Here is a 12,087-nt window from a genome sequence, read left to right on the forward strand (position 1 = left end):
ATTCCTGGTTTTGAATAAAACGCCTTCAATCTCCGCCATATTCAGTACTTTCGGGTTTTATCGGAATCACATGACTGACGTCCACACGTCCTGCACGTGGTGATCGTGGTAACTAGCGTAAGCGCACATGTGTTTGTTTACGTTTTCCATCTGACTAATATGAGCAAATCGTGCTGGTTTACCTCCACAGAGCAAGTATTTGAAACATCTAATTCGCACATTGCCGTAATTCAATATTGTGTGTATCAAAAACTGTAATGTGCGAGCATTTGTAATGTGCGAGCATTAATTTCTTTGTAGATCCAGTCTGCTGAGGTCGACCTCGTGTTTTGTTTACTAAAAATTGTTGACATTTCTCTTGGTTTCAGAGTTCAGCATCTTTTGAGATTTCTCTTGGAAGAGTTCAGCATCTTTTGAGCCTATTTTTTACATGTACACCTTAAAAAGATTTTTTCACTTTTATAATTAAAATACTTCCAGTGCTGCAATTTCATAAAAAGTGGTAAAATTAGAAAGTTTAAACCTCGGACAGACAGAGAAAAAATGTGTACAGCAACTATACAGTTTTTACTATGACAAAAAGAGCGAATGTGATAGACCATACAACTTTAAACACAATGCGAAGTATTTAGAGAAAAAATTCTTGACAAGCAAAGATGGACTCAACGATGGTAAGATCCCAGTTTACACAAAAAATATGCAGGAAAAAACTTATTCTGATCATATACATACAGTGACAGGTAAATAACAAACACAATTCAAGACTGTATAGATTATTCCATACCTCATTGAGTTTCTGTTCATATCAATTAATCTCAAAACACATACATAATTATGTTTATAAAAAAAATTATATATATAAACACAGATACACATGAATATATAGCTACAAATACAGGTCAAAAATGTAGACAGAACCAGAAATGTGATAACATTTTGAAACCCATCATGATGAGCACTTGGGAATACTTGAGGCCATAGAGGTATTTTGATATGATATATTTTGATATATTTTCCCTTTAAAAACAAACTTATTTAAGGACAGATCTCTTCAATAAATGCATATCATTTTATAACAATTGTCCAACGTTAATTGAATCATAAAACTTACAACAAATTTCTTGAACTCTAAGAATTAAACATATCAAATGCATCTTAACACAAATTACAATATATTTGTATCAGTCATCAACAGTATCCATACTCACAGTAGTACAATTCAAAGATAATACATATGATAATTGAAGATTAAATGTTTTTTTGTTAAAATTTGAAAGCCGTATAAAAATATTTACTATATAATCTTTCAAAAAGATAACAATAAAACAACTTTGGCCACAAATGTTGAGGCTGATCACCTACACTCTACCCCTCAAATAATCCCTGATAAAATGGTGATGAGAATACTTAAAATTGAAATGAGGATAATTTAAAATAAATACCCAGTACACATAAAACATCAATTAAAGTAAGATTTATTCTAATCTTGTAAGTCTCCATTTTTATCCCAAAAATTCAAAACAAATTAATAATAAAAAAAAAATACACATAAATGTAATAAAATACATACCGGCTTCAAACATAAACCAGTAATAATGGTGTCAATATGGACCAAAAAGTGACAATTGTCTAGAACAGAAGTAGTACCCAAACCATGTTCTAGTGAGACTGGACAAATAACTAAACGTGCAATCTAGTACCGATGAAATGCGGAGGACCAAATAAATCTGATCTAGTACTAACAAAACATTGACAATAAACAACAATATTTCAAGTCCTCTCACAGATATGCAAAGTAAGATTTTCTGTTTATGTGTGGTGTGCTATATATTCCAAGTACTGTTACAATACATGCATACCTCCTTTTTTCACTACTCTGGGTATATAATTTCTTATCCATAAATATTGCCTGAAGAGATTCATAGCATTACCAACTAAAGTCCCTGTTTATGATAAATAAGATTCAGTAGAACCATGCCTTCTTTGTTCAGCATTTTACACAATATGTTTAACAAAACATTTGGAGACATTACTATGTGAACTAGTACATCAGAACTGTGACATCCCAGTAGTGCAGACGTCAAGAAATAAGTGATTAATCTAAGTTGAATTAAGTAACCATATAAAGATGTAGTTTGCTCAGTTGCAGTGTGGAGAAGTTTGTTCTATTTGAACACTGAGAAAGGGATGATATATTTTGGTGATTCCATTTTAGCTTGGTGAAGGTGATTTACAAAGGTGGAGCTTTTGTCTTGTAACAGGAGACTTGCTTCATATCCTTGTTTTTTTCATGGTACTGAGCTTTAGCTACACATCGGGCCAAGTTAGCATCACACTCACAGGTCTTCTTGTAGCAAGGCTCCTTTCCACCATCTGACAATTGCAAAGTATAAATATGCAGTAAATAATCTAAAATGTCTAAGATAACATATTCAATATGATACAAAATGAATGTTGTACAATGAGCTGTGGTGACCAGGTGGTAGAGTTGTCTGGCATTTACCAATATACCACTCCATCTCTCATTCTATATTTAACTTTATTCATAAAAGTCAATTGTGGAGCAAGTTATACCAATTTATACAAATATATTTTGATGGCCAAGATATCAAGATCTTAGTATGCAAATGTTCTTAGTGTTGGAGGAAACTGGAGTGCCTGGAGAAAACCGATGAACAGTTGACTCCTGACTTTTTCACTCTAATGTATGAAATGCAAGCCAAAATGATTAGGTGAATGACTTAATACCACACAACCTGATTACACTTGATTTCAGTATGTTGGATACTTTGACAGGTACGTGCTGACTTTGATGGGTTTTCTCCATTAACAAAACACTAAAAAAAATTCAACAGTAACCAGTACATGTACAAAATTATTGCTTTTTGTAAATTAAAACTTTAATTACCACTGCTGACCAAAACAATTCTTGGAATACTGCTTATTTTTTATTATGAACCTCACTTCATATTTTTTTAATTTTACCACTGCCTTATGATATTAAATTATATATGATGACTCTTCCAAAAGCATTTTCGCAACAAATCAATAACTTATTTTGATAGATAATTGATGTAGCTTCAGTATGATCATACCTATACAATGTAAGACTCTGGTTGGATGGGCCTTAAACTCGTAAGTATAGTGTCTCCACTTCGGATAGCACTCAGCTACTACACCATAACAGTTGTCATGTATCATACAGCACCTAGATAAAATGATGACATATATAACATTATCACAACAAAGCAACTCACATTCGAATTATTATAAAGTATGTATTTTGTCAATGTATGTGGCCTTTTGTGATTAGCCACTCTTTATTGAATGAAAGACCTTTACTTCCATTCATTCAGGGTCACATTACACCTGTGGAACGAATGCTGAGATGAAGGACTACTTATTTGTTGTTCAAATTAAAGACCATGTCGACCTTCTTACCTGTCCACATCATCTACAGGGGCACCACGACCTCCCCAGCCACAGTAACAACCATAGTTATTATATGCCAAACCACTTCTGTTACTCATCTCTTCCAGTAATTCCACAAGCTGAAGCAAGTCTCTCTTTTCCCGTGGAGCACCTGTTAATTAATCCAGTATTCTTATATAATTAGTACATGTATATAAACCCATAGTCTATATGAATCAAAAGTTTTAACTCTGACTTTTCTATTACTTTTATAATATACTTTCTATTGGCAAGGACTAGTTTACCCCAAATATTCAATATAGAAAGCTGTAATGTAGTAGTACTACTTGCCATTTCAAAATATTTGTAATGATATTGAAATGCATCAAATTGGTTTATACGTATAATCACTGACTGTACATGTGTATTGTTATTTCAAAAGTCAAAATTGGCAGAGTTGTGATAAAATCTCATGTATGTGGTATTCAGATGTATATGTGCATAAATTTATCAATTATCTTTTAGCTTTTTTTTTCTGCAGTCACATATTGCCAGATTTAATTTCTGATACTTACACTGATACCGATCTACATTAATTACATACACCCCAAAACAGTGACCCTATACTTACCTTCAACAGCACAGGTTAGGACCACCAAGATGGCAGCTATACACAACATCAATTTGTTCTACAAAAAGAATATGTATGAAATAAATCACACCTTTTCTTATATAATTAATTGAAAAAAAAAAATCACTACAGGGGGTGGAGGCGCAACGTCCTGGGTTATGGAAAATGTAGAAATTCTTGATGGAACCGACCGTGGATTCAAAAGAATACAGAGGCCTCACTTGTAATCCAGGTAAATATATAAAAGAGCGAGTCCAACACGGTAGTTCCTTCAGAAGGAACTACCGTGTTGGACTCGCTCTTTTATATAATTAAAAAAAAGTTATTTATTTTTTTAAAATGAATCCTCAGTTATACCAAATAATATATATCAGCTGAAACTTTGGTCATCATCAAAGGACAAAACGTTCAGAGGTCTACTGGATGTCATGTTCACATGTAGCTATATGTTTGCACTATTTTTCCCAACTTCGCTTGCCAAGGGTATTTAGTCCGATACTCTCCCTACAACCATTCGCTGATTTCGCTTCAAAACTGATGTTTTTGCTTTCAAATTCTCTTTGGATGCAGCTAGGTTCAGGCGACCTATGAAACACGGCTTTGATATACATGTACCTGTATACGTATATGTCAACAAAACTGAACGGAGAAGATATCAGTGACCTTCATTTGTATATTGAGGCAATGGCCTTAATTAACAACTTTTTTGCCGTATTCGCGCTTGCTCATAATCAATTATGAAATGTTTTAGGTCAGCTAAATGAACTTCTTGGATACGTTGCTCTCCAAACAGATAGGAAAGGAAATATCATGTGAGTGTTTTCTGTTTCATAAAGTTAAACAATTCAAAGACATATATGGCGATTTCATGACAAATTGGACACTGAAGCACAAAAACTTCAGATGACCTGCAGACTTACTAATATACAATTTGACAAATGACTCACAAACATGTTAATCTTTCGTATTTTGAATCTGTTGCAAACAACATGCATGTTTCAAAGGGCGCTGCCATTTCTTCAAACCTAGTCCGCTAAACCTGCCTCTATCATTAGGCTTTTTTAATTAATTTTTTTTTGCCTAATATATAGTCAGCTCGTAGTACCTCTTAAAAATGTGAAATCGTAGGACAGATTTTGCCTACGCTACGTCAGCGGCATATTTCTAATATATCGTCCATGCAATGCCGGAAAACATACACATACCTATATATTGGGATATTTTGTACTCCACTGCCCCCATGTTACATCCCATTTATGAAATTAAACAACTCTACACAATTTAATTCCCTTTTTTGAGCATACAAAACTGAAAGGCTCCAACATTTTTTACAATAGATTGGTAAATAACAAGAGGCCCAGAGGGCCTGTATCGCTCACCTGGTTTTTAATGCCAAGTTATGTTTTGAATACAGTTTTGTTCCCCTTCACCCAAACGGCATTCCCAATCAACGTCTTTATTTTCCCTATTGGGCCCCGGCCTCCCCCTTTTATAAATTTTAAAAAATGCTGTTTGTTGGCCAAAATTTGGTCACATTCCCACTAGGAAAAGGTAGCGATTTAGATTTTACCTCTATTTACCCCTTGGACCCCGCAAAGATAAGAGCCAAAATTTATTACATGCTTACCCCAAGGAGTTCAAATTTTTGGTACAAGAACTCAAAAATGGCTGCCAAGGAGATTCTGTTCCCCTTCCCCCAAGGATTGGGAAATTGGTTCTCTTTTCATGCAGACTCTTAGGACAAGTAGCCGATTTTAAATATATACTCAGAGGACAAAATCTGGGTTACCCCTTATAAGGATGTTTGTGGCCAAATTTGGAAGAACGCTAGTAGTTGCCGATTTTTTTTCCCCAGCCCACCCCTTATGCCAAAATTTATACAGGTTTCCCCCTATATTTTGTTAACTACATGCATGAGAACTCTAGGGACCAAACGATTAATTTAAAGGTCCATAATTCTGATACAAGGAAAATTTGTAAAGTCAACAATATTATGGGCCCCGCCACTTCCTGCCCCTGGGGGTCAAATGTAACCCTGTGGTCTAAATACATGTTAGCCGAATAGTAGCGATTTATGTTGTCGGACAGTACGGACGGCACAAAGAAGAGGGACGACGGGGATCGGACGCACGGGCCGACACTTCGGGGCCATGTGAGTATATAAACTTATCCATCCTAACTGATTATGGAACAGGATAATTTGCTGATTTTACAATTGATATGGTTTGGATGAATATTTACAAAAATTCCTTTTCACGTCGCACCAATACACAATGACAGTGGTTTCAAGTTCCGAAAACCTAATTCTTTTTTATCTTATAAAATTGCCCTGATTACCTCCACCTATGTGTAATCATTTGTAATGGACCATCAACACATATTTTATGGGAATTGTAATGGAAGTCCAAACACTGTTACATAGGTTTTGAGAGCACTATTAACAACAATTACTTTATACCTTTTATATTGTCCAGACATTAATAAGGTTTGATAATGAAGAAATTAATATGTTATTATACAGTATATTTAAACAAAATGGTTTTCACAAAACTTATTACATGTTTAATTCCTTAATTAAAAGTTTCAATGGAAGGATAGGTTTGTTTTAGAGTGGAAATGGGAAAAAACTCATTGATTTTTCAATGGTTGTACCATAAACAATGTAAACCTTGTCACATAAAAAAATAAAAAAACAAAAAATAAATAATTTGCTAGCCTTGTCCCTCAATCTTTATCTATTTCTCTTGGTTATCTATCTTCTTTTCTTCTTATCTCCTTTTTTCCTTCTTTGGCTCTTAAAAAGAGTGCACAAATACACATGTATTCTATTTAATAGCTACCAATTTTTCAAATCTGCTTTTATAAAAAAATTGTTTGGAAATGAAAGATGTGTTGTAAAGTAGATGAAAAATGATGATTGAATGTAATTATATATGTTGAAGATCATCATGATTACTAGTAGCAATGTTTAAGATATGGTTGAATGAATATGGTTCTAACACTATGCGTGTGATATATGATCGGTGAATAAAAAATAAGTTAAAATAAAAAAAAAAAAAAACGTTCGCTTCCCAACACGGAGTAGTTGAATAGATAAACAAATGCTCCAGTTTTTCAAGCAAAAAGGCAGGGTTTTCCTAATGATATAAAAAATGTTCCATAACTAAATTAATGTAAAGTCAACAATATTATAACAAATGTAACCACTGGTCACGCTAGCTTTAGGAAAAGGATTTTATAAGTGAGAAGATTAGGTGTCTGTCTTCTTCACTATCTAAAACAACCACCGCAGAGACTGAACCGAATTTTTAAAAACCGCAAATACTTGTTTATCGAAGTCCGAAACTCCAACTGTAAAGTTAAATTAAATTTCTCAACTAACGTGCTATAAAGATGGAAGATTTAGAAGATAATGTCTTAAACTTCGTCGTTATAAAAAAACTACGACTCACGCTCATGAAATGCGATGCACGATTCCTGCAGAAGATCGGTACACTTGCTACCATCCAAAGGCTGCTGGGGCGGCGGCAGTCGTCGCCCACGTCACGGTAGCACAAAAACAAAAGACGCCTGCGAGTCTTTGCCCAAAGCAGTGTGTCAGTCCATGCTATAGAATTCTCTTAATTGATCGCTGGCAGATGCAGGTATTAAATTTATTGTAAATCCTGCCACCCTGTTACATTAAGTTGAATGCAACAAAACCTATGATGAGCAGATATGGATGATAAAGGCTTTATTGCCACATATTGTTCACCTGAATTGTGTTGGTGGATGTTTTAATAGCTGGCTAATTTTCTTATACAAATAAATTTTGTTTCCTTCGTCTTATTCTTGCATTTTCTTTAAGTTTTTTTTATTGTAAATCATGTGTCTATGTTTGTTTTAAGTGTGTCTTGATAAAGGGGCAAACTGCCTTCAAAATTTTATGATATCTGACAATATTACACAATTTGGGTAACTTCAAATTAATTCCTTTTCCCATATATTTAATATTATATTTTATTTGAGGGTAATTCGAACTTTCAATCAGCACAATATACATAAAGCTTAACAATGTTTTAAAGCTTAAGATACTCTATCATATACTTTGACATTGTATCGCAAGGTGTGGATATAACATCAGTAATAGTAATAGTAGCCCCTGAATTATTGAGAATTACCCAAAAATGTTATACCCAAATGCAAAATAATAGCTGGCGAATTTTCTTATACAAATGATCGTACTTTAACGTCACAAAACATCCACCAACACAATCAGGTGAACTAAGACCTTATAAATATATTTACTTACTGGATATCTACCGAACGGCTAAACAAACATGAAAGAATTTATATGGTCTGATGGTTTTAAAATAAATGTCGTGACAAGGGCATCGAAAACTATGACATTGACGACCGACTAGATTGGTGTGTCTTAGCTACTGAATATCTTACATCTAAAAACTCACAATTCAAAATAATTGTTACCTTCATTTTCGTTCCAGTTGGTCTGCGCAATATTCTAAGTCAAGATTGAGTCTTTTTAATCCCCAGAAGTAGCATTCCAACTTTCAAACCGGATGTTCACAGTTTATTATAAACATGAAACGTTTACGCTGTTCGATTAGTCCAATCACTGTTGATCATTCAGGTTAGTTTTGTACAAGGGACTGTTTTCGTTTATTCGGAACAACTGGTTCGACCGTTGGTTAATTTGTTAAAGTCATTATTTCAAGTATAAATCCTGACGGACCTGCAGTTTTTGATACAGGCCTGCGAGGGTTTTGTCAAGGCTCGTCTGAAAACAATATAAAATCACCAGGTTCGTCTTTAATTTTAAAATAAACGAACAACTAGGTCCAACCAGTCAAACCGTAAATAAATAAAATATCCTAACAGTTACCCCTATTATATTATACGTATTCTTGGTATTCCTATGTTTCTAATATCATAAAGGAAAAAATAAGATTTCTTATAACTTTGAAAATGCCAATCCTAGTAGGACGTTTAAACGTAATCTTGGTCTATTATTCAAGAAATCGATACAAGGTACATTCAAAGCCATTTTTACAACTGAGATAAAATTAAATAGAAGATAGAATAACAGTAAAACTTTTTTGTGTAGTAAATTTAAACAAAACTATAAGGAAGAAACATATCTTTCTATGAAGGGTTTTGAATTAAGAAAATTGCTCGCAAAACTGCGAATTAGCAACCACAGTTTAGAAACCGAGGCGGGTACTGCAAATTTTGTTAAGAAATTGAGGGTGAAACTCACTTCATTTTTAAGTGTTCCGTTAACTCTATAGTGAGAACAATTTTCTTTAATAGTCATAAAGATGTAATTAGCCGCCATTTCACAGATTTTGAAAATTTGATACGACTCTTGTCGTCTAATGTTCTAAAACTTTTGCAGGATTTAGGCCTCTTTGTTAAAAAGTCATTTGAACTGGGGAAAGGTGGCTAGATCTTGGTCTATATTAATTGTATTTGTATTCTGGCTGTCCTTGGACCGAGATACCTTCTGGCCCTGGACACCAGACTAGTAGACATTATAACAGATATGGTATCAAGAAAATCGATACAAGGTACATTCAAAGCCATTTTTACAACTGAGATAAAATTAAATAGAAGATAGAATAACAGTAAAACTTTTTTTATGTAGTAAATTTAAACAAAACTATAAGGAAGAAACATATCTTTCTATGAAGGGTTTTGAATTAAGAAAATTGCTCGCAAAACTGCGAATTAGCAACCACAGTTTAGAAACCGAGGCGGGTACTGCAAATTTTGTTAAGAAATTGAGGGTGAAACCCACTTCATTTTTAAGTGTTCCGTTAACTCTATAGTGAGAACAATTTTCTTTAATAGTCATAAAGATGTAATTAACCGCCATTTCACAGATTTTGAAAATTTGATACGACTCTTGTCGTCTAATGTTCTAAAACTTTTGCAGGATTTAGGCCTCTTTGTTAAAAAGTCATTTGAACTGGGGAAAGGTGGCTAGATAAATGTTTAAGTTGTTGTTTTGATCTACTGAGTGTTATGTGCATAGTATGTTTTGCTATCGATCCCTTTTGTATGGATGTAAGGAAGCAATGAAGTTGGATTGAATTGAATTGTATTGAATTCTGGCTGTCCCTTGGACCGAGATACTCTGGCCCTGACACCAGACTTAGACATTATAACAGATAGATGTCTGGCGTAGGGCCCCTACGCCAGACATCTATCTGTTATAATGTCTTAGTCTGGTGTCAGGGCCAGAGTATCTCGGGCTAGAGCCTAATACGCTTCCGTAAATACGCTTCCGTAGTTGAACACTTGAAGCTGATCAAACATTTATCATAAGTTACATCATACATGTAGCTAACCATAGGTCTATCGAACAGCTTGTACATTATGACAAAACCTGCCAAAAATTGTACGTTTCAGGGTAAAAAGTTAAGATTTTTTTTTCAACAAACAACCAAACCATTATATTTTGATAGGAAATGATCTCAGATATTGTAATATGTGACGGCGACTGACAAAATGAGCCCAGATGAGGAAAAATCACATCTTCATCTTGTAACATTTTTATTTACTTAATAGTGTGTAGATCACGTTTATAAAATATTAAAGTCGCAGGACGAAGCATTTCAGAGATGTGCGACTTTAAATGAGGCAACATGTTCATTCTTTAATGACAAAATTAGCGACGTCAAATCATCACGTCATGATCATTGACGTCATGCCACAAGCCTGCCAATGATATTATACAAAAACATATACATATGACTATGCTTTCGACTGGAATTTAATACTTGTAATTTATTAACAAAGTTTAGCTTTAGCTCGATCAGTGTTACATGTACATTATGTAACTACATCAATTGATCTGTGACACGTACATGTAACAATCTATTTCTACGATTTGACGGAGTGACACACTGCGTGCTGTGTGTAACAAAAATATCCTTGTGTACTTAAGTTTCGTGGTTTGAAACGTTCCAATGTTTTCCTGTGTAGATATATTTATAGTTCTCCAATGATACCATTCATACATCAAATATGATAATTTGTTTTATATTCATGGTTCCACAGCAACTGCCAAAAGAACAACTTCACGAGGAAAATTTCATGCAATGATATTAATTTGTCTATGTTCGTATTCAAAATTTCACGAAAATCGAAGATCTGTGCATTTAATAAGGGGAATAACTTATTTTACAAACTTTAATAATGATTGGAACATAGAAAATACTGCTTATTTCTACATAAATAAAAACTGTTTAGAGGCTTAATTGTATTTTGAATTCATATTTGTACATGTATTATAAACTAGTATATCACTCGTCATATATTGTAAAGGTTTAGTTTATTTTCATTTTACGTCCTATAAACAACCAGGTTAATTTAATGACGTGGCAGGTTTAGGTGGCTGAAAAACGTGGTTTCCGCAGAAAAAAACATCGACCTACGGCCAGTATCTTGCAACTGCCCTACGTGAGATTCGCGACACAGACGTAGAGGGCTAGTGGTAGAACGTTATAGTATACCCACTCCGCCACCGCGACCCCAAAGTTACGGTTAAAGGAATGATTTAAGAAAACTTTACTGCCAAACTTGTAGACTGATCTTTAAACGTTAATTAAGAATGATTAACATTAGATCTAGATAGCTCTGTTCACTCATTCTTCGCCGCTTTAGTCCATTTAGCCTGTTAGGTCACACTAGGTGAAAGCCAGCCTAAAGCTAAATGTACAATTTACAGTTATTATTAATAAATGACATTAACTAATTTGCAAATTATTAGCAACGACCAGAATGTAAATCATTAAATGTTTACAATATATGAATCCACCATGATTTATACGAAATTATCATAGTCATATAAACATTTGATAATAAAAAAGGAATAATTATAAAATCGCTTTAACCACGTTACGTCACATTACGTCAGTCTTATTTTGTTACACTATACATTCGCACTGTGTCGATCATAATCACACCTGTGGGGCTCAAAAATATATATAAAAAATAGACATCTATACCTAGCCTTCATTTGCTATTTAGTGATCTAACAA

At 33.9% G+C, this 12,087-nt stretch overlaps 1 protein-coding gene across 1 annotated transcript; it reads right to left on the reverse strand.

Annotated features, from left to right (window-relative positions):
* Positions 1–387: 387 nt before the first annotated feature.
* On the reverse strand, positions 388–8,664 carry LOC138322789 (basic phospholipase A2 caudoxin-like). The gene is made up of 5 exons (XM_069266897.1): positions 8,510–8,664; positions 4,043–4,100; positions 3,442–3,583; positions 3,096–3,208; positions 388–2,373 (listed from the first exon to the last, which is right to left on the reverse strand). The coding sequence occupies exons 1-5, from the start codon at positions 8,513–8,515 to the stop codon at positions 2,231–2,233; spliced, it is 462 nt and encodes a 153-aa protein (XP_069122998.1). The 5' UTR covers positions 8,516–8,664; the 3' UTR covers positions 388–2,230.
* Between the last annotated feature and the right edge of the window lie 3,423 nt (positions 8,665–12,087).

Source organism: Argopecten irradians, chromosome 1 (genome assembly GCF_041381155.1).
Source record: "Argopecten irradians isolate NY chromosome 1, Ai_NY, whole genome shotgun sequence".
NCBI classification, from domain to species: Eukaryota; Metazoa; Mollusca; class Bivalvia; order Pectinida; family Pectinidae; genus Argopecten; species Argopecten irradians.

Bases quoted from the DNA above. Each gene is read 5' to 3' on its own strand.
- LOC138322789 (XM_069266897.1), bottom strand. The intron at 3,584-4,042 runs GTAAGTATAGGG...ATTAATTAACAG, and splicing joins CCTAACCTGTGCTGTTGAAG to GTGCTCCACGGGAAAAGAGA. The intron at 3,209-3,441 runs GTAAGAAGGTCG...CATTTTATCTAG, and splicing joins CCTGTAGATGATGTGGACAG to GTGCTGTATGATACATGACA.